General features: G+C 39.6%; 1 protein-coding gene across 13 annotated transcripts in view; it reads left to right on the top strand.

The window, feature by feature from the left end:
• Positions 1-208: 208 nt before the first annotated feature.
• The window catches only part of WDR20 (WD repeat domain 20), a 48,572-nt gene continuing 26,543 nt past the window's right edge, over positions 209-22,237 (top strand). For 11 of the 13 annotated variants that reach the window (XR_010999780.1, XR_010999786.1, XR_010999784.1 and 8 more), the window contains exon 1: positions 219-538. Coding sequence is in view for 6 of the 13 variants with exons in the window: in XM_068192388.1 (XP_068048489.1) it covers positions 290-538 (249 nt within the window). In the remaining 7 variants the exon portion in view is untranslated. Of the gene's footprint in view, positions 539-22,237 lie in introns of all 13 variants that reach the window. The other 2 variants (XM_068192391.1, XM_068192392.1) reach the window with 2 other exon arrangements.

Raw genomic sequence — 22,237 nt, 5'->3', positions numbered from 1 at the left:
CGGACGCAGGCCCGCTCTGCGGGCTGACGCGGCCGGGCGCGCTGTCCCCGGCCTGACCCCCTCGGCCACGCCGCGCCTCCCGCCCCAGGCCCCGCCCCTCCCGCAAGCCCCGCCCCTTTCCACGCCCCCCGGGGGCGCGGGCGCGGCGCGCGCGCAGTCGCGCGGTAAACAGGCCCCGCCGGCCCCGCCTCCTCGCGTCGCCCCCGCGCGCAGGGGCCGCGCGCGCGCCGGCGGCTGCGCAGTGTCGGCACATCCGGGCACTGGGGCAGGATGAGCGCTCCTTTCCAAGATGGCGGCGGAGGGAGGTGGGAAGGAGATGAACGAGATTAAGACCCAGTTCACCACCCGGGAGGGGCTGTACAAGCTGCTGAGCCACTCGGAGTACAGCCGGCCTAACCGCGTGCCCTTCAACTCGCAGGGCTCCAACCCCGTCCGCGTCTCCTTCGTCAACGTCAACGACCAGAGCGGCAACGGGGACCGGCTCTGCTTCAATGTGGGCCGGGAGCTCTACTTCTACATCTACAAGGGGGTCCGCAAGGTACCGGGGCTCCCCCGCCGGGATGGGGCGGGGAGTGGCGGGGGCTCCGCGCCGCCCGCCCGTCGGGCTGCGGGAGCCCCGGGGCCGCGGGGCCGCGCCGGGGGCGGGGGACCGAGGCCGGGCTGCCCCTCCCTCGCTGTCCCCGCTCCCCGCGGCCGTGGGGCCGGCGGCTCCTCGGCTCCAGCCGATCTCCCGGTTAACCGGGTAGCGGCTGGGGAGGGGGAGAGCAGGCCTGGGGCGAGGGCGGTGTGAGGGCATCGGCGCCGGGTCGGTGCTCGGGGCTGCTCCAGATACGGGGTCACCGACGGGAGCTGCGTGTGTGGGCCCTGTGCGGGGATGCGATCGCTTGGGCGCTCCTTGTGCGGGAATGAGGGGTGGCTTTCCCTCCCCGGGCCTCCTTCACCTGCTGCTTCAGGTCAGAATTTGCTGGACACGCTAATGCTTGTTGTGATTATGGTGGTGTCAAATCCCTGCTTCCAGGATCTTCCTAGCTTTGGCTGCATGGCTAAAGCATTTGGTGCGGTTTTAGGCCTTTGTTATGACTTAGAAGTGTGGGTTGGTTTTAGAATTGTTTCTAAATGGGAGTGGTGCAGTGAGATGAGTCTTAAATATCAGATAATTGAAGAGAGAAAGTTTTTTTTGCAGGATAGAAAGATTGATGTACTTGAGAGAGAGACTCCTTGCTTGTCATTATTGGATGCAGGACAGTGCATGCATTTGATCTCTCAGGTCACCATATTTATGAACAAACCCTTGACTTTACAGGATTGAGAGAACAGTTCAGAATTTGCTGTGCTAGGTGAACACACGTCACTCCTAATAGATATAAACACAGATGTAATGAATGTCAGCTTTCTGTTTTGTTTCAAATAGTGGGTGTTTGTTATTTTACATGCTTGTGTCTCAGCTGCCATCATGTGATCACCTTGAAATCTTCCTGCTTTTAGCTCACCATTCAGCATGGGATAAGGGCACAGAGAGCTAGAGACTCACACGAGGCTGTGCAGGAAGCTTGTGGATGAGCAAAGGATTATACCTGAATCTGCTGTGTCCCAGGGGAGTGCCCCCAGCACTCCTCCTTTCTATAAAATGTCGGCAGCAGCAGGAGTTTAAAGTCTACGTGGTTGTTTGTTGACTGTGACCTAACAGATCTGATATGTCTTGTATAATTATATGTGAAAGTGTGTCTGTGTATCTAGTTTCACCTTTTAATGAATTTTAATAATCTAGGTATGTTTCGAATAATGCTTGGACAATGGTTTCTTTAAGCGTACAAGGAGTATTTAGTATCAAACAGTATTCCCTACTTACAACCAGTTGCTATCTTTACAGGGTATCCTGTGGAGCAGTATCTCTGAAAATCTACATCCTAAATTGTTGCCGTGTTTGGGTCCTGCTATGTTTGTTTTTTCCATGCAAAGTAGCTGCAGAGTTCTCTCAGCTCACAGAGCAGGCCTTTATGTAGTTTAGTAATGGTACGTGTGATTCTTGCAAGTTCTCTTAGTCATCTCTTGCCACACTTCTGACAAATAAAAATCTAAAGGCTGGAACTTTGTTGACAATAAGGAATGGAATAATTATATCAAATTACAAAAGTTGTCTTGAGCTGGGTATTTGGCTATTTGGTATTTGGATTTTTTAGATGCTAAAAGGTACTGGTATGATATACAGTAACTGAGAAATTTGAGTTTGTGAACTTGTGAGCTCTGAGGCATTTATACCTGTGACAGTGTGAAATACTTTTTTTCTCTGAATAGAGTAAAACATACACATTGTTAGGACAGAATTAATCTCAATGACCTTTTACAGTATTAACTATGTAAAACAATACTGTATATTCTACATGTATAGTACTTGAGTAAAGTGAACCTAAAGGAAGAGCTGAAATAGATTGACTCACTCTAAGGAAAATGCTTTAAATCAGAATGGGAAGATGGTCTGGCTTAAATCTGCAATACTTGCTGCTTTGGAATTTATTTTGGAACTTCAGTTGGAAGTAACTGTTCTGTCTGTGTATGAGAGTGAATCAGGAACAGGCTGACAGCCTGTCAACTGATCATGTGAACTTTTCAGAATCAAAAATTCTATCTTGTGGCTGTCATAAAAGGGAGCGAGCTATTGTTACTTTAATGGACAGGATGTAATTCTGCCTTAAACTGGGCAGACTATCACATTCTGTGTTCCTTCCTGTTCCTGGGATCAGGATGGGGAGAGGGATTCGATCTGTTTAAGACCAACTTATTTGTGCTCTTTGGCATAATACAGGTGCTGATAACTTCGATTTTACCTGTTAGTTCATAATTATTTATGTATCCCTTAAAATTTTTCCCTGATTACTTTTAAGATCATGATTTTCATTCTGGCTAAGTCATATTGGAGTATTGAGTTGAATTTAATGGTGCTGTGCTGTGTGAATATATCAACTGTGATTTTGTCTTTTTATTTTTTTCTTGGTTTTCCCTTTTTTTTAAAGATTATTTTAATACTTCTTTTCTTGATAGGAAAATGCCATATTTTTCCTAAAGTGAGTGAAAGAACCATGAGGACTGTATTTTAAGTAGCCATGTCTGTTGGGTACTGAGATAATTCTTGCATCAGTAATCCGTTGCAGATCAGTACACATTAAGGAAGAGTAACACTTAAGCCATGAATGACACTTAAAAATAAATAACCTAATATTGAGTCCAAGATACCCCTTGGAAGGATATTTCTTGACATCAATAATGCTAATCTTCCTTCTTTTAGTTTCCCTTAAATTCTAAATGCTTTGTGTCTGCTATATCTGGTTTGTAAGTCACCTTTTTACATGTACTGCTGATGTGTGTGTTGTCTTGGGAGATTTAACTTACATAAAGAAAAATGTTTCCAGGTAACCTTGATCCTTCCAAGGCACTTGGTGGAGAAGTTAGATCTGGCATCCAGGACGGTGGTGTGGAGATTGTCTGTTTGTACTCCAATCCTAATGGTTTGGTAGTGAGACAAGAGTTTTGGACAGCATTTGAAGCTGTCTCCAGAGACTTTTCAAAGCAAAAAGGTACTTTCTCCTGACTTCGTTCTTCAGCTCTTTAAGAAGGAAACTGAGTTTTTACTATTTTGTAAAAAAACCAAAAAACATTGTAAAAAACCTGATTTTTTAAAATCATGAAACATTGCAGCTCTCTTTGTGTTTATAAAGCAATGCAGACTTAGAAAAAACTCCTGTTTTCTGATTTGGATCCACTAAAAAATAAAAGACAGGGACCTGTAGTTTAGTAAGAAGTTAAACTGTGACGGAACGAGATGTGGTTGGTTTACTTAGATAAGTATATAATTGTTCTTAACTGCATGCTGAAAGGACTTTCCCTTTCAGTCCTTCTTTACTTTGGCTTTAAAGTTAGATGTGTGTGGTGATCTCTTATTAACCAGAAGGGCTGAATTTTCATGAACTCAGCTGATCTAGTGACAGCTGTAAATGATGGACTGGCACTATAGGATCCTCTTGGCAGTGTGCTCCTATCCCCTTGTCTTTGGCAGTGCTCAGCCTCTGGTTGAGCTAGTTCAGCTTGCTAAACCAGCAGCAAAAAGTACTTGCAGTTTTTCTGGGCAGATTTCCTCTTGATTTGGGGAGTTGAATGGTGTCATCTTGGGGTTGATTAGTACACTGCACTTGGAGTACAGTGACAGCAAGGGAGGGGTTGGAGGGGCACTCCCTCCTTCAGTGGCCTGGACTGTCTGCTTGGATCCAGTGCCTTGGAGGTCTCTCCTGAATAAAGCCTCTGCTTAGCTTTAGGTCAGTTTTGGAATGATCTGTTCCTGAGGGATTGTTGACTTGATTTTGATTAAGAGAGTTATAGGTGTTAAAGGAAGCTTTTCCTGTTATTTTAGGCATTTCCCTCTTCATGGAGTGAGACTATGATGTCATAACTAAAAATTGTTCAAATTATGATGCTCTGATGCTCTTGGTGAGTTGCTTTTTTGTACAGCCCCTAATCAAGAGTGAGGGCTGTTACTTGATTTTTGTTTATAAGACAGTCTTGAAGGACTTAAATGTGGTTTATGGCTAGGTTTGCAAAATGATTTATTCGTTGATTCATTGGGCTGGAAAAGAAGAGTGCTATATCATCTTCCTTGCCTTAGGAATGACTGACAAGACAAGGCTTTCCAGACTGCTGCTGGAAGTCCTTTTCACTTCCTACTAGAAAGCTTGTGCATTTTCCTTACAGAGGTTATGTGTGTGATGATGCGTTACTCTCTATATGTTGTAAAAGTTTCTGGGCAGATTAATCTGCAGCTGTCATTGCAATACAAGTACATATTAGCAATAGTGTTGCATGGTGCACAGTCTTAATTTTTAAGTAATATATCGGCAAGTTACGAAATTTGAATGTATAGTTTAATGTATTACAGGACAGAAAACCTTTTGTATTGTAGTTAAATTCTAACTCTTTGGTAATGTTTGGCAGACTTTCTTAACATTTCATTTTTTGAAATCACCTTGTTGCAAAAGAGGCTTTGCCTTTTTTTTTTTCTTGCAGTTACCTAAAGCAGCAGTCTGTTAATAACTTTGGAATATTACAGTAATGGTGCAGTAGTGTTGGAATAGAAACATACATAGGTGATAAGCACAGGTTACTGGAGCCATGGAGGGCAGAATTTGTTAACTGTCTTTTTAGGCTTTCATTGAGCAACTGTCTTGGAAATTATATTTATACTAGGATGAAAATAATCTCATATCTCAAGTTCTTTTATTGAGGGTTGGCATACTGGTAGTCCCTGCATATCAGTAAAAAGACTGATGTATAGGATTCCTTCCTTTGTAGTTCTCAAAATTACTTTTTTTCTGTCTGGCTTCATTTGTTGTGCAGTTGAGGAGTGTTATCCTTGGTGGTGGCTTTCATTCTATAGACTGTTCACCTGGGAACTTGTTGCAATGACAGAATGGTAATGGGTGACATTTGTCACAAGCTTAATATATTGCTTAATATATTGAGAAGAGCAGTGTGAGGCAGTTCTAGTTTGGAAGCTGGGATGTGTGGAGAAAACCATCACATTTTCTCAAGATGTGGTGGGAATGTGAATTTATATTACTGTATACTTTTACTGATCACTAAGCTGTGTCAGGCCTCTGAAAATGATGTACATTTTAAAAGCATATATGAGCTATAAAAATGCTGAGGTTAGTAAGGATCTTGGAAGATACAGTAGGTCTAAAGGAGGGAGGTATACCTACACCTTAGTGACTGGTTCTTACACTTGCAGTAATGGGAATTCCACCCGTAATGTTTTTTGGTGTTCTTTTTCTTCTTCTTCCCATATCTGACTACAGGGAAAAAAGAGAAAGCAAACCAGGCTGAATGCAGTTATTTTGTGTGGATAGAAAGGACAGTTGACTATTGCCTTTGGCTTTTGCATATTTAAAAACTTGTGAATTTGTCCACTTAGTTTTCCTAAGGTAAATAAATCCAGCTCTTTAAACCATTCTTCTCAGATCATGAGTTCCAAATGTTTCATTGTTCTCCTCTGTTGGCTTCTGTTGTCTTTTATTACTGGTACTTAAACTAAACCTAGACCCAGTGCTTGCACTGTGACTTCAGTACAGAGCAAGGGAGAATTGTTGCTTGCTGGGTCTGTCTTCTAATATTCTTGCTGACATATTGAATAGTGTTGACATTTTTGAATCCTGCTTATAGTGATGACTCACTTGGATTGTTTCTTATCATATTGCTGCTTTTCTCCATTTTTATCCGTGCCTTGATTTTTGTGGATGTTTATAAATGCCATGTAGCATTTTCATTGAATTTTGTTATGTTAAGATTATTAGAGTGGTTTTATTTCCAGTTCTGTGCTGCATAATGCAACAAATCCTTCCAGTCTTGATGTTACTCACAAATTTGATTTGTACTCTCATCTATTAATGAAAATCTCATAGAACTTAAAATCCATTTGCTGGATTTGCTGCTGGTGTTTCACATTTCTCAGGTGTGTTGGATGTGACTCTATTCTGTCCCTCTTTAAAAGGGTGTTGTAGATTTCTTTTTTCAAGAAATCCCTTAATTTCTTGCTGAGTTTTTTTTTTCTTCTCTCTGTGTTGGATAATAGTTGTTATATTGGCACTGGACTAGCCAGTCTCCTGGAGGTATTGTGGCTAGATCAGTAAAACTTTACCTCTTGATCTGTGGTTGTGACGGTATTTGAGAGCCTCTTGGTAAATTGTTTCAGGCGTTTAATGGGTGGATATATTTACCACTTTGAGTTTTGTGATGTAGATAGGTACTACCTTTCCTAATTCCAGCTGGGCTGTACTAGGGATTGACAGATGTGTTACAAAATACTCCTGTAGTCTTTCCTGAAGGGTAGAATTTTTAGTAATGCCTTTTTTTTCCCAACAAAACTACTGAAGGAAACAGTGAGGAGTTAATGTAGATTACAGATGTGTAGGTAGCTTTCAGTGTTTAATTTTGTATATGAGGCTTATACAGAGCAACTAGGACTGGCTAGAGTAAGATAAAAAGGCTAAAAAGCTGCTTTAAAATGACAGTTACGTTGTTAAATGTTTCTTGCTTTGGTGGAAGATGAAATATCTATGGTTGACAGAGCTTGCAAGATGATTTTTATGTGGGAAGTGGTATTAGTCTGTAGTACTTTTTCTTGTTCTAGTCTGTGCTTGAAGCCCATATCACAGCTGTTTGACTTGAGTGAGCTCTTGCACTGTGCTGGCTGAAGGATTGCTCTCTGAGGTAAGAGTTCATTTGCCTGTGACTGCTTGTTTGGCTGCCGTGTTTGACTGTGAATGCTGGGCTCTGCTGGCCAAGCCCCCACGTTGGGTTGCAGTATTTTATAGGCAGTGAGTTTGTGTGTGTCTTTGGTTGAGGTTTTTTTTGCCACAGCAGTTATAATTTTGGAGGTTTTTGTTTTGTATTGAAGTGCATTTGTGGTAATATTGCACTTACTTGAATTCAGTTGGGGTGATTAATTTAGTATAAAGCCAATAATTGTGGCACTTTTTCTTTGCAAATTGACAAAATTTTAGTCATAATGCTTCACAGATGCAAAGAGGGGTCATTTGTAACAAACACTTCTGTGCCTGTGGAAAGTTCTATGGGGCAGCTTTGTCAGAATATTTATAAAAGTGTTGTGCTATGTGCTTAAATGACAAGGAGTTTGCATTATACATTGATATCTATGAGTCTGCAAAACAGTTAAATAGTTAACTGTTAATAGTTAAAATGTACATTGAAGGTGCCTCAAACTCTAATTAAATGCTGCCTAGACCCACCTCTGAGAGGATTGCCAGCCATAATTGTCGTTTGACATTCTAGAATCAAATTTAATGCCCTAGTTTGAAGTATTATTGCAGTTTTCTGGCTAAAGGGACCCATCTGAATTACTTTTTTGTGAAGGATGTGTACCGAAAGGCCACTTGCTATCCAGTTGTCATGACTATGAGTTGACACACTTGGACAAATTATTATTTGAAAGTGGTGCCATTTAGTGCAAAATAGTGCCTAATATTTCCATTATCTGTCCTCTTAAAAGGCTTAAAGAAAATAAACAGTAATATTAAATGTGCTATACTTTAAGTAATAATATTTGCTTGAGTCCTTCTGGGAAATAGAGTATTTTTCCTTCTTTACCTTACTCCACTTTTGGGCCCAAGTGAATAGACAGCCCAGTTTTTAGCATCTACTTCCCACCCATTTCTTGCCCCTTGTAGCTGAAAGCAGCTGCTGTTGCTTGTTTGGCTCCTGCTGAGCAGCTGTTGGTGCAGTGGATGCAGCCCCCTGCTCTTTGTGGGCAGGACCACCAGCTGCTGCAATTGAAACCTTTCCAGTGGCAGTGTTGTAACTGGCATTGGGATTTCTCGTGCATTATTCAGTCCAGCTGTTCATAATGGAATGATAGATCTCTAATAGAGACTTTCTGCAAATTGATTTCAGTTTTGGTTTACCAGATAGATTCGTTCTTTAATTTCATGAGTTAATCATAATGTTTACATGTGGCTGTAATGGTAAAAAAATATAATTTCTTACTACTACTTTTTAACTCCATGTGGGATTGGAAGGTGACTATATCAAGAAGTTGTTGGTTTAATAGTGTATAATTTTTCTACAACTAGAGATTGTGAAGCACTATGTCAGACAAAATACTAGTCTAAACAAGAAATTTACCTTAGTAGTATGCTGGTGTAGGGAGAAAACATTGCATGCTATGAACAAACTTCATTATCCCCAGTTTCCTAGTAATAAAAAAAAATATTATTTAGCAGGAGTTTTAGATTTATTTTTTTCAGGGAAGTGATATCATGTACAAGTTGGAGAGGACTCAAGTTTATGGTTTTAGTTCTCCCTTTCAGCTAAAGAAAGGGGGAGCAATGACAACAGGAGAGAGAATGGATACCAATATACATTGAAATGTGTGTTAAAAAACCACAAGTCTAGTGAAAGAAACTATCTGAACAGTGCCTGAAGGACTCTTTAGCCTGCCCAGGGCTACAGTCACAGGGATAACTGTGAATCTGAGTAACATAAATGTCTCCTTTTCCTAACTTACAAAGGTAACCATAACAAATACAGAATCCTACAAGTTGTAATCTCATCCTGTTTTAACTGTGGGAGTTTATTTCTAAGGATTTTTTTGGTATGGTTCTCTTAAGACTTCTAGAAAGGTTTTGTGCAGGTTTTCTTGACATTTGAGGTGGATATTGGAGCATGATTGTAATACATGTTTGAAGCTATCATTGGAATGAAATTTTGGCACAAGTTGTAAAGGATAACTTTTGTTGTCTTGATTTTTCTGGTTTTCTATTGGTAACTGTCAGTACTATAGAAAAATAATTTTAAGTCACATTTTTTATGTCACGTTACTAAGATTTAAATAATAGTCTAGATGTTTGATTTGCATATTTTAGTGGTTTGAATGGGAAATACTGTCTCTTAACATCAACTCAATACTGTATTGTGAAGCCATAGGTGAAGGCTTAGTGTGCATTTTTCTTCAGATTTTTGCCTTTCCTACAGATTAGCAAACAGTTTGATTTCATTTTCAGACTTCATTTTTAAATGAAAGTATTTCTAAAGGTTACCTTTCTTTAGCCTTTTTAGTAAGAGAGTGGGCTAGAGACCTTCAATAGCAAACCTTTTTGCACTTAAGGTGTCAAGAGGGTCTGTCTTTAAAATAATAATTTATGAGGGCAGGAATAGGTGCATGATTAGGCAATACCACTTTTGAAATTTGATACCATCTACTGCCAAATGCTGTATTTCTTACCTGTTTTGCAGCCCATTTTGCATTGTCATTTTGTGTCAGTTTGAATTATTACTTTACTGTCCATAAATAACTAAATAATATTTTTTTAAATGTGCCTGTTCAGTGTGATATAATGATCCAGGAGGTTTATTCCCAAAGGAGAATTTCAGAAATACAGGGTGCAGCTTGTAAAAGTGAGATGCTTGTATTGACTAGAGAATTATTCTATTTAATAGCATGAGCTGTATACCTCAACAGGTGACTTCAAGAAATGTCTTGCTGTTACTTCAGTGTGAACTTATGCTCCCTTCCTTCTAAAGGCAAGTGTCCAGTTACATTCACATCAGTTTAACACAGGGGATGGCCTCTCCTGCCTTCAGCAGTGGAACTGTGGTCCCTTGAACAGAATAACTTCTGTCTGTGTGTCATGATCTGTTTGCTAACACCTTCAGAGTTTTAAGATGCTGTTCCAGGTGATGTTTCTGACCTAACAGCGTTGGCAGAATAGCTTCTGTGCCAGTGAAGTGACTGTTCAAATGTAGTTCTGTGTTTTAGCCAAAATGCTGCCTCTGTAAATTCTCTAGTTGGAACTGGGATAGTTAAGCGTGGGCACATGTTAGCACTTCTAAATCAGAAGGATGGGGCAAACAACTGTTCTAAAGAACTCAAACAAATGCCCAGGTTAAGATGCCTTTAGTGATGCACAAGGTGATCCATCCTTCTCATTTTTAGAGTGGCAAAGTACTGGTTACCAATGAGCTACTGCAGCAGTCCAGTGGCAGCTTGCTCAGTGCTCTACGTGCACTCTGACGTCTCTGTTCCCTGTGAGCAATGGGTACACCTTGTACTGGCTTGGCGTGGCCAGGCTCTGGGGGCTTCTGTTGGAAGCTGCTGTGAGAAGCCCAGGATGGACCTGCTGCTGGCCAAGGCTGAGCCCATCCAGGAATGGTAGTAACACCTCTGTGGTAATATATTTCAGGAGAGAAAAGTTATTGTGTAGATGTATTTGCAGCCAGAGAAGAGCAGGGTGAGAACATGTGAGAGGATCAGCTCTGCAGACACCAAGGTCACTGCAGAAGGAGGGGCAGGAGGTGCTCCAGGTGTCAGAGCTGAGATTCCCCTATGGCCCGTGGTGAAAGCCATGGTGAGACAGGCTATGCACCTGCAGCCCATGGAAGCCCACAGGGATGCAGGGATCCACCTGCAACCCTTGGAGCAGACCCACATCAGAGCAGGTGGATACCTGAGAGGAGGCCCAGGCTGCTGCAAGTTCCTGGCAGGGACCTGTGGACCCATGGAGGGAGGAGCCCATGTAGAGCAGGTCAGGTGGGACTTGTGCTGGAGTAGGCTGTGCCTGAAGGACTCAGGAAAGGTTCATGGAGAACTCTGTCCTGTAGGAGGGACTCCATGCTGGAGAAGGGGAAGGACTCCTCTCTCAGAGCAGTGGCAGGAACAGCGTGTGATAAACTGACCACAACCCCCATTCCCTTTCTCCCTGTGCTGCTGGGGAGGAGGTAGAGCTAGGAAGAAGGGAGGAGTGGAGAGAAGGTAGTTTTAAGGTTTGTTTTTACTTCTCATTATCCTGCTCTGATTTTCTTAGTAATAAATTCAGTTAATTTCCCCAAGTCAAGTCTGTTTTGCCAGTAATAGGTGGATGATCTTTTCCAGTCCTTAGCTCGTGAACCTCTAGTTCTATTGTTTTCTCCTCTGTCCAGTTGGGAGTGATTGGGCATCTTTGGTGGGTGTTGGCATCCAGCCAGGGTCAACTCACCACACACCTTCTGCAAAAACATGTTGGACTGGCATTGATCTGGTTAATCTGTGCATTGTGTTTTATTAGTCCTAAACTGATGGAAGCATTGTGTGTACATAAGAGAGAGTCAAAAGGGAATGCTGGTAGGATCAGGGCCTGGAGAAGCCCAGTCTTAGGAGCCTAGAAACAGCTTTTGCTGTGCTTTCTCTTCACTCATCTGGGAACCCTTTCTTCATTTCTATCTCCTCTGGTTCATAGGCATCTTGCAGCTGTGGCACTTGCAGTGCAAGTTGATATAAAGGAGAGTTTGGATTTGGACAGTGTGTGAACATCAGGGTGGTTAAAGGTATGATTATTTTTGACAGCAGAGATCCCTAGTGTGCCTGGTATTAGTATGCCCATATCAGTGGGTGGGATGATTTAAAAGCTGGGCTGTGTTGGGTGTCCTCACAGTCTCCTGGGAGGACATTGAGCAGAACGCCTGACATGTGGGCACTCACTGGGCAGTACTGTGTCTGTGAGGTCTCTCAGTGACAATAGACAGTCTGATCACTCCCTCCTACGCTTGAGACAAAAATCAGCCCGAGGAAAGAGACAGTGCTGTGTGACCATTTGGTATGTGGAATACTTTTAGCCCTTTGATGGTAGTTTTTAAAGAAAATTATTAACAGCAGGCAAAAGGTTGTGGGTTTTTTCCACACAATATCTATACCAGTGAAACTGCCAACACTTATTACTTAAAATATCTTAATACTTTGCTTACTTTAAAAGAAATATTTTTATTGAGAAAGCTAGTGCCTGAATTTGGAACATATTGCCTTCTGTTCTAAAAATTCTGAAGGAGGATTCTGCTTTTCAGACTGGATGATATCCTAGAACTTGTACACATGGGGTTGTGAGAAATCAGAGTTCACTGTATTTGTTTTAGGGATTTGGTCCTTAATACTTGGTTGCTAGTAGCTGTGTTTGGTTTGCAACACTTTTCATCTTGTTGGGCTGGCTTGTAATGAAATGTCTTCAGCCCCAGAAGGAAGATGCATTGCGAATTAACAACTGCAGGACCATAATTAGAGCAAATATGTTATTTCATCTGTCTGTTACTGTACATGACCACAAAAAGCATAAACCAGTGGGCCTCATCCTGGTTTTGGAGCACAGGTTATAGATTTGTGCAGTATTTTAGTCACATAACTTCTGCGGGACTCTTCTGGTGCTCTTAGGATAAGAGCTCCATCTTAGTTTTAGAACTAAAGTAATTAGGGCTTTGTTCTAGTAATAATTTCTTAACATGCTGCAATGTGATGGAATTATTGATAAAACTCTGTATCAAAAATGTCCAGCATTCCTGTAGGGCTTGCAAAACCCAACAGCAGCCAGAAGAGACATAATTTGGAGTTGCTGGACAGACATGACAGTGTTCCATTTGACTTCTATTGAGCTTTGTAATGAAAAATTATAAATTGATTAGCAATTAGCTGCTACAGTGAAGTAAGTTTCTATAGCAACAGGGCAGTGCAGGGTACAATTATTCAGACTGCTTTCCTTACCAGATAATTTTTTCTTCCAAGCACTGAGTTTACACTGTTGGACTAAAACATTGTTTATTATAGCACCGGATAATCCTCAGCTTTTGCTGCTCCTGCCTTTTAATTTTTTTTCCTCCATAAAGAAATAACTTTTCCTCTTATGAGCTGAAAAAGAAATGGAAGAAACTTTTTGAGATAGATAGCAGTGTGGTAGACTGGTGGAAACTCAACCTGCTACTATTTGCCTGTATGTTATTAGTATAATGAATGGAGTTATATCAAATATATTGTTATGCAATATGAATTTCTATTTCACTTCTGCCTGTTGACAAATCTACATGAAACTAAACCTTGTCTAATTTAATAATAATGGTGATCATATAATAGCTTGCAAATTTCAAGTAAATCAATTTAGATAAGTTGTAATGCTGATTCCCTGAATCAGCCAGATGGCTTTTTTTTTTATTTGTTCTTTTTGTGTTTAAAGTCTCTATATTTGTTTTTTGGTTTCAATACTTCTGAATACCTTTAAAGAGAGAAATATTCTACTTTAATCTTCACTCCTAAAATCAGAAAACATTAGGGTTTTGTCAAGGCACTGCAGGGTGTTTGGGGTTTTTTGACATAGAACATAGTCCTAAAGCCAACTTTTAAGTGTTACTATATTTTGATCTTTTTAAAGTTAGAGGAGATGAAATTTTAACAACTCAAGTGATGAAGCTACGGCAGTCTTGTTTTTTTAACAGGACACTTAGTTTTGTGTTAAGTATTTTAAATACGCCTCAGGTATCTGATTTCGTGAAAGAAAAAACAAAAGCAGTTTTTGCTTTTGTCAGTCAGCCTCAATGTTTGCTGTTGATTGGTATTGTACCAGTGCATTTTTCCAGTCTTGTAACAAAACCGTACCATTGTTTTAGAAAAGAAAAAAACAGGATTCAAAGGTAAAGTGAAAGTAATGGCTTTGAATGTGACTGACTGGAACACTGGTCCAACAGGTCAGGTAACTTTTGTGTGTGTGCATGGGGAGGAGGTGATCAACTTGGATGGTGATGCCATTAAGTCATGCAAGGTTTCCAGTTTGTTCCATGTTTTGGGTGCCATCTAAAAGCAGTCTGCTAGCTCTAATAAGTGTTGCCTTTAACAGGTATGATTTTTTAACCAGTTTTGCTTGCAGTGCTGGGCCAATTTAAACAATTTCCCAGTGAAAGTAACTTACTAAGTGTTTAATAAATATTGCAACTGAGTGTGTGAACTGAATGAGAACAGCTGCTGAATTGTGCCAGAATGTGTGGCTTTACTTGGAATCCATTTGATATTTACATACCTATTTTCCTTATTTTAATGTATTTTGTACATCTAGTACATGTATTCTTATCTCTGTTAAGCTCATCTGAATTATGCCTCACTCAGTGTTAAAAACAGGTGAGAAAGACTGATTATAAGTGTAGGCAACAGTGTGACTAGACTGTAGGAGGAAATGAAGGGATCCACTGGAGAATAAGGAGCAAGAAGGAGATCAGAAAGGTAACTATTACTTTTTTACTTTAGAGCTCTGAATCTGTTACAAGGTACTAAATTGTAACTATTGAGAAATGAATTATAGTTAACTAAGCATAAATATTGAGACTTGCAGAGCTTCATTATGACGCATAGTTAAGCAAAGAGATAATTGTTATAGTACACTTCATTTTCTCAGTTCCTCAAAAGTGAATGTTTTTTTTTTAAATGTGTGCTTCAATGCCTTCCAGCCTTTACAGAAGGTGATGTATTCTTTTCATAGCTTGTGACCGTTCATAAGTGGTATTCCAGCATGAACTTTATTTAGTGCCTGTGAATATTTGGAATGCTCTGTGCTATTCTGAAATCAGTTGCTTTTTAATTCACTCTATTCCTAACCGTGAAAATTTCTGTTAAAAACCTTCTGACTGCCTTTGGCTGAGTGACAGGCAGGTATTTTTGTGAGGCTTATCCTGGATTGTATTCAGATAGAGAAAAACATGCAGGAGTGCTATTCAACACATACCCCACCACAACAACAACAATAAATCCCCTTTCATTTTCAGCTTTTGAAATTCTTACATTGCAGACTTCTGTGTTAGGGATTCTTTTTTGTTTTGCTGAAAGTAAAATGTCTCCCTGTGGTGGGAAAACATTAATGTATAATGTGTATATATAACCAGCTTTATTTGAAGTTCAGGTCCTCAGCCTTTGTAGTGTAACACTTTGGTAGTAAGGAGAGTTGTAACTTACAAAGTTCATGTTCTTGAATGAAGTGGAAATTCAGATCCATATATTAGATACTAAAAATGAGGGAATTTTAGAACTTGGAAATTTTGTTACAAGATGTTGAGAGTATTAAAAGCTAAGTTCTTTATATCTGAGACAACCATTGGGAAGAGACCTTCAAGTTGAGGTCTTCTAGGAGTGGTTTTGGAAATAATTTAATTGGTGACATTGATACAGAGAAGCAAGAGCACGTACATGGTGCTCATAATAACTTTGGGACTTATCACTGTTCATAATCAGGGTTACTTAATAAGGAGAAACAAACTGATATCACAACCATAGATGAAGTGAACATTCATTGAAGAAGTCCATAGGGAATTTTTGCTTCAGCAATAAAACTTTGAAACGATGATACATGAAGTGTAGTGTTGATTACAAGCTGAGCCAGCTTGTGATACAGCTGTTGAAGGCTGGAGGACATAAATGCAATTCAAAGATGTATCAAATGAGGTTTACAATCGAAATAAAGAATGTCTTTAGTCACATTGTACTAGGCCTTGAGAAGATGGCTTTAATATTGTATGAAATTCTGGTTGCTTGTGTTGAAGGTGATTTTTAACTCCTACTACTAAAGAGGATGGTGTCTAATGTAAAACTGGAGAAAGAGGTGTGTGATTTTAATTTTCTGAGTAAAATAATGTCACTCAATATCATTTTTCTCACACTAGAAGAAGAGAGAAAAGAAGGGAGAAGATAAATAATACAAAACCTTTCCTGGATGTATGAGACATTACTAGCTCTTCCACAAATCCCAGTCATGCAAAATTTACTATTAATTTAGAAGTATCCTGCTTTTTGACCAGCCCTGCTGTAAGCAATTACTAATAGTTGAACTGCAGAATGAAAATACTGTGACTCTAAGGAAAGTACAGAGTAGGTTTTAACAAGAGCAGAATGTTTTCCACAGAAGCTTCTTAGGGCTGAGCCTGATGAATAGAGTGAAGGCAATTTATTTTTAGTGATACAAATCCAACTCTTTGTGTGGTACCCAGTGAGGCCACCTTACTGGCTTTCAGATCAGGAGAGGACAGAACTGTAAGACACTGAGGAGCTGGAGGCAGTAATGTTCAATGAAAAAAATGGATGCACAGCTCACTTGGCAGATAATCATGGGAAGAGCAGGAGATTTTCAGTGGTAACTAAATGGATGCTAGAGTATCTCAGTAGTTTTGTGGGGAAGCTGTAGGAGGGGATTTTGTATTTTGTGTATTTTTGGAGGTGGTTTTCTATATTCTGAGTCTCCATTTATGCAACATGCACGAAAGGTCAGAACTATTTCATCCTGTCTTAAACCATGAGCAGAGTAAAGGATGAGATTTTAACTGGTGACCAGCCAGCATTTTTTTTTCTTTTGTATCATATGGTGTAGTGAGACTGAAAAATATGGGCAGTAAGCCTGTTTTCTCAGGTTTCCCTAAACTGTTTACTTACTTTTATATAAAATTCTACTATGCTGAGGTATTTGTCAGGTTTTGTAGGAATTGGAAAAGATTCCATGTGCTTAAAACAGATGTTTTCTCATCATCCTGTGTTTGAGAGAAATGTTTGAAGAAAGATCTTTCTCCAAAATGGAAACTAAAAGAAGCAAGCAGCTGTGCTTTGGCTTTGCCCTCTAAGTGTTAATCCTTGAACTTCCAGTTAGCCAGTTACCTGGCCCCTCCTGCCCTGGAACAGAACAGTTTTCCAGCAGGGGAACAAGCTTTAATGCAGGAAACAGTCTAATTCCAATGTACTCCTGGAGCAATTTCTCCTTTCTGACATGAATGCACACTCTTCTTTCGGAGGGGAGAAGATAGTGTCAGATAGAGACTGCTGTTCTAATGTAGCTCCTTATAAATTGAGTATACTCCTTTCCTCACATCTGAGTGCACCCTCTTCATCTGGTAGCTTTTTACGTACATCTTTGGCAAAGAAGTTTCCCTACTACCCTGCCATTTTAAACAACAGCAAAAATCCTTTGAGGTTTGTGATACAAGGTGGTTCTCCTGTGTGAGAATGGCTTCTTCACTCTTTGGAGTGCTTAAGGATGTTAATGTATCTTGATCAATATGCAATGCTAAACAGTTAAACGGAATTTCAAGTAGAGGCTCAGGCTGCTTGGTTACCATGGCAAACACAGTAGGAAATACATGCCAAAGTTTGGAAACTAAGATACACAAAAGAAAACTTGTAAACTGAAAGAATCACTTTGGAGAGCAAATATACTTGTTTATAACTTACTAGAGTCTGTTTCCCAAGGAATACAGTTTTAAAATCCTATTTTATTAAGCAGATCTTAATTGCCAGTCCAGAATTTTGCACAAAGGAGGCAACATTCACAAGCAGGGAAGAGTGAGATTCTTTGTTGGCTTGCCCTCTAACTGTAAGGGCATTGAGTGAATAGAGTAGCCTCTTGGAGACAGAGGAATTGAATTACTTAAGTACTGTGATCAAGGTTGACATATTTTCAGTGTGCAGTGCCTTGTTTCACAGATGACTCAGGTTTTGTCTCTAAAATTTGTCTGTGTTAGTGATTATATGTACATTAGATCACATATGTATGATATCTCTGTGTATTTAATGGTTTGTCTATGTTCCTCATTGCATATATATCCTTTAATTAATTATGTATATTAAAGATCTTGCCATATTTAATTCACTTTCCCACAGTTGTTTGTCTTAAGGCTTGCTACCTGTAACCATGGTCTTTATGTGAGTATTTTAATGGGGTGATTTTCAGTTTGATAAGTTCCCTGTGTAATCAGCTTACTGTGAACACAGTATTTGATATTGTAGTCCTGTCGAGATGTTGTGGCAAAATCTGATCCTTTTGCATGTGACTTGCTGTACAGTTTCCCATAGGTATGGTCACATGCAAATAATGCAGTTATTTTTCTCTTTCTGAATGTAAATTAGTATGTATATTTCCAAGTATCTTCTCCAAAGTCTTATCCCCCAAAAGGAAGCTGTTGCACAGAAAGCCAATCTGGGGCTTGAGGAAGAAGCTACTTTTAAAGACTTCCTGAAGATCGAGGTTAGAGCTGGCATTGGGCACTGTGCTCATGAGCACCTACCCTAACATGTGACTCTACCTCATCACTTTATGCATTGCATAACCTGGATTGGAGATTATGGTAGGCAGTTGGAGGCTCAGGGAAAGCAGTTTAGGTTATTACTGAGAAACTGTGGTGAATTTGCCTCTGTCTTTAAAACACATGGTCTCTTGGGAAGGGAGGCTCGCTGTCGGTATAACTGGGAAGTAGTGTTACTGGAACATGAAATGTTGGAGGTGACGGAACAAACAGTTTATGAAATGGTGTTCAGGAGTTCTTGTTGTGAACAGTAACTGTTACACTGAATTACAGGTTAGTCTGCTTTTTGCTGACCTCTTTAAAAAGGACTTACTGAGCACTTTTTAATTAAAACAAAAGTGGAACGTGAAGGCATCTAGAAGATTATACTAGGGCTTTACTTAAAAGAAAGTAAGAGTTTGGAGGCCACAGGAAGAGAAGAATTGCGCCACTGATTAGCCACAGTAAATAAAATGTTTCATCCCACTAAGTTTAACATATGGTAATTTATAGTTATCTGGTATATCTGTAACTTCAGGAAAAAAAGTAAAAGGGGAAGAGCAGCAGAAGTTGAACATGGACTGATTTGACTGAGTAACTGTCAGGAGGCAGCTGTAAGAAATTTGGGAGATGCAGTTAGGGTACTTGAGTGAGCACCAGTATGTTGTTCCCACTAATCTCTGGGGGGCACACAGTGGAGGAAAATACTCGAGTTAGTTTGGAGCTACTACACAAAAAGAGTGGATTGGTATTGGTGATTACCTTAACTGATTAATACTTGAGTTCTAATAAATATTTATTTCTTTAAGAAATGGAATGGAGAAGAATATTAGAAACAAGCATTGAATAAATTATACAGCATTGTATAAATCAGTAGGTCTATATCTTCTTATAGGTCTATAAAAATGTATAATTACAGTGATATTCAGAGAAGTGGTGAAAATTGTGATATCTGAAAACTTTTGTGTAAATACTGAGGACAGGACTTCTTACTCTAGTAATCAATATAAGTGCTGTGTATATGAGGAATATTAGATATCATTGACTCTGCTTGGGACCAAGATGGTGTTCAGTAAAATCAGAGGGGAACAAAATTCAGAAATTACACTTTTCCACATATTAACTCATCAGGGTACCTTGCTTCTGTAATATAAGTGAATAATGAATAGGAAGTGGAAGTTAAAATCTGCCAATTTTTTCAATTCCATACAGTAGTTAATGCAAAAAAAAAAAAAAAAAAAAAAAAGTCCTGTAAGTGTTATTAAACTTCAATATTTGCAATATAAGTGGCTTCATGAAAGAAATCTAGGATGGACAATAATCCATTAATACAGCTGACTTCATGAGTTAACTTCTGGAACGTATATCTGCCCACTGTTGAAGAAATGGTACTGGAGTAAAAAGTCCTGGCAAAAAAAGTCCACTTTGGAGTCCATGATTATGAAGTATGTCTGTGCTATGACTTGTTAAATCAGTGTCTTAATTGTTAAGCCAATGAGGGGGAGACCAGTGTAAAAATGTGACCTGTCACCCATGGTTTATAAATACCCCGAGAGATCATTATTTTGAACTTAAAACTGCACAGTGAGATCTCTTTCTTACATATATTCTTAAAAAGAGCTGAGTAGGGGGAGAAGAGGAGGAAGGTGTCTGCATCACATGCACAACATACGTGATTCTGAATCTGGGTTCTGCTGGAGAGGTTTTTATCCAGCAAGCTAAGTTACAGTAGAGCCAATGTTCTGCAGACCAGGCACTGGGAAGAGACAATAATGCTGATATCAGAGCTTCTTCTCCCTTCTTCCTAATAAAAAAAAAAAAGGCAAGTAATTGCTTAAACCAAAATAGAACATCTAATTCAGTTCATGTCTGTTGGGAATGTGTGATACAGTGACTTTATTCAGAGTTGTTTAATTAGCCTGTTTACAGATTTAGTGTGACCAAATGCATAACGCTGGAATCATAGTCTCAATTTTTATCTGAGTTGATCATGTCATTAACTGGTATCCACAATGAGGGTAACTTTGCAAAAGGAACCGTGGAATACCTTTTGTTAGCTCTTCTTTAGCATGGGTTTCTGAGGATTGTTTAGAGGGGTGAGAGAAGTTAAAGCTCATATATTCTTTGTCGTAGTAAAGCAGTGTTGTGCAAAGTGTGCAATTCAAATGCTTTTAGTGAGCAAAGGGAGCAGGTTTTCTTCTGTAGGTGTAATAAAAAATTGACTTGGTTAAATATGGAGAAACGAACACCTTTTGAAAAGTTACTGTGTCTTGTCGCTTGCCTGAAGCTTTAGTGGTGTGATTATAGTGCAGCTGAAGATGCTGGAGTTGCTTGAAGTGCTTCTGGTCAACTCTGGAGTGGGCAGGCTGTTGGGTTTCTTCTGGAGCTGCTAAGCTCTCAGACCTTGTCAGGACTGACCAGGACGTGCTCTGGAGAGCTGTGTCATGGTCGGTTCATTAGAGCAATTTGGGTCTTACCTGGCTCTTTGGACAGCACTGTCACAAGCAAGTTTTCAGCATGGATGGAAGTTGAACCAAGTGAGTAACACCTTGAATTGAAGATGCTTTAAGTTTCTAAAGGAACAGTTTCAGGGATTTCAGACCTCTCTTGGGTTATGACAGGTGGAGGCAGCCAGCAGCATTCTGTGCTCAGAAGACAGAGGGATTTTTGTGTGGAGGGGTTCAAAACCTTGTTTCAACTTCCCTTAGCCTCCTTGGCCTGCAGTAGTTCAAGTGTGTTAATATTCCTGTACTGTTTTAGTGGCATTTGCTCAGTCTTATAAAGAAAGAGTAAGTTGATGCTGTATACACCTGTGAAGTGAATGGGGTCATGCAAACAATTTTTTTTTGAGTCTGCTGTTCTGAGGTTTCGAACACTTCTTAGAAGTAAAAATATCTACTTTTTCTAGGGTTATTGCTAGGCTCATGCTTTCAGCTTAGACAACTTCCAACAGAATGTTGTGATCTATACTGTAACCACAGAAATGTTTTGGTTTATGGCCTTACTAAAATGGAGTTAACGTTGTTATGATAAGTTGTAAATCAAACAGTCCTTTATGTGCGTTCTTTATGGTGTTCTCATCTGCTTTCTTGATCTTGTCAATTATATAAGCATCGGTTCCGTTAATATGACATAGATTTATTTCAAACCAGTGCGTGCTCTTTGCTCCATTTGAGTGCTTAGAGTAATTCTTCTGGAAACAGAATATGATTATTTTATTGGATCCTTCAGAAAACTGCACTGATCTCTGCCTAAATATGGATTTATGTCCAGTCATCTGGTCTAGAGCTTTTCTCTAAATGTAGGTGGTCACACTTGTCTGCTGTATGAATAAATGCTTAAATCTTATTTAGTAATGTTTTTCTCCTTTCAAAAGTCATGTATGTCTTGTATGGCCCCAAGTGGGAATTAAATCTAGAAGGGAGAAGAATATCAAGTAGCTTCCCAAATTTGCAAGTGGCTTTGTACAAAATTGATCTTTAAGACTTTGTTATGGATGAATTGTGTGGAACACTTGAAAAAAAATTAGGTTAAATAAAATTACTTGGTGTCCCTGTTTTACTAGCAGAGCTGTTCTTACAGAGTATCCTAGAAACTGTCACATGCCTTAAGTGTTCCTGTTCAGCATTTAATCAAGTGCTTTGTAACTTATAAAAAACCTTCTGCAAAGATACAGGAACCCATTTATGAAGAACAGTAGAGTGGCAAGCTATTGATGCTTCAGTTCATGGAGTTGGAAGATCAGCCAAATTTGAAATTGAAAACTAAAAATAATATTTTTATTGAAGTTTAGAAATGTGATTTCAATATAAAGGAGGTACGTTAAATGCAATATAAAGACTTAAAATTTCCTTGGCAT

The sequence above is a fragment of the Anomalospiza imberbis genome, chromosome 6, assembly GCF_031753505.1.
Source record: "Anomalospiza imberbis isolate Cuckoo-Finch-1a 21T00152 chromosome 6, ASM3175350v1, whole genome shotgun sequence".
In the NCBI taxonomy this organism is placed as follows: domain Eukaryota; kingdom Metazoa; phylum Chordata; class Aves; order Passeriformes; family Viduidae; genus Anomalospiza; species Anomalospiza imberbis.
The sequence above is the reverse complement of the archived record's forward strand: the minus strand, read 5'-3'. Positions and strand labels throughout refer to the sequence as shown.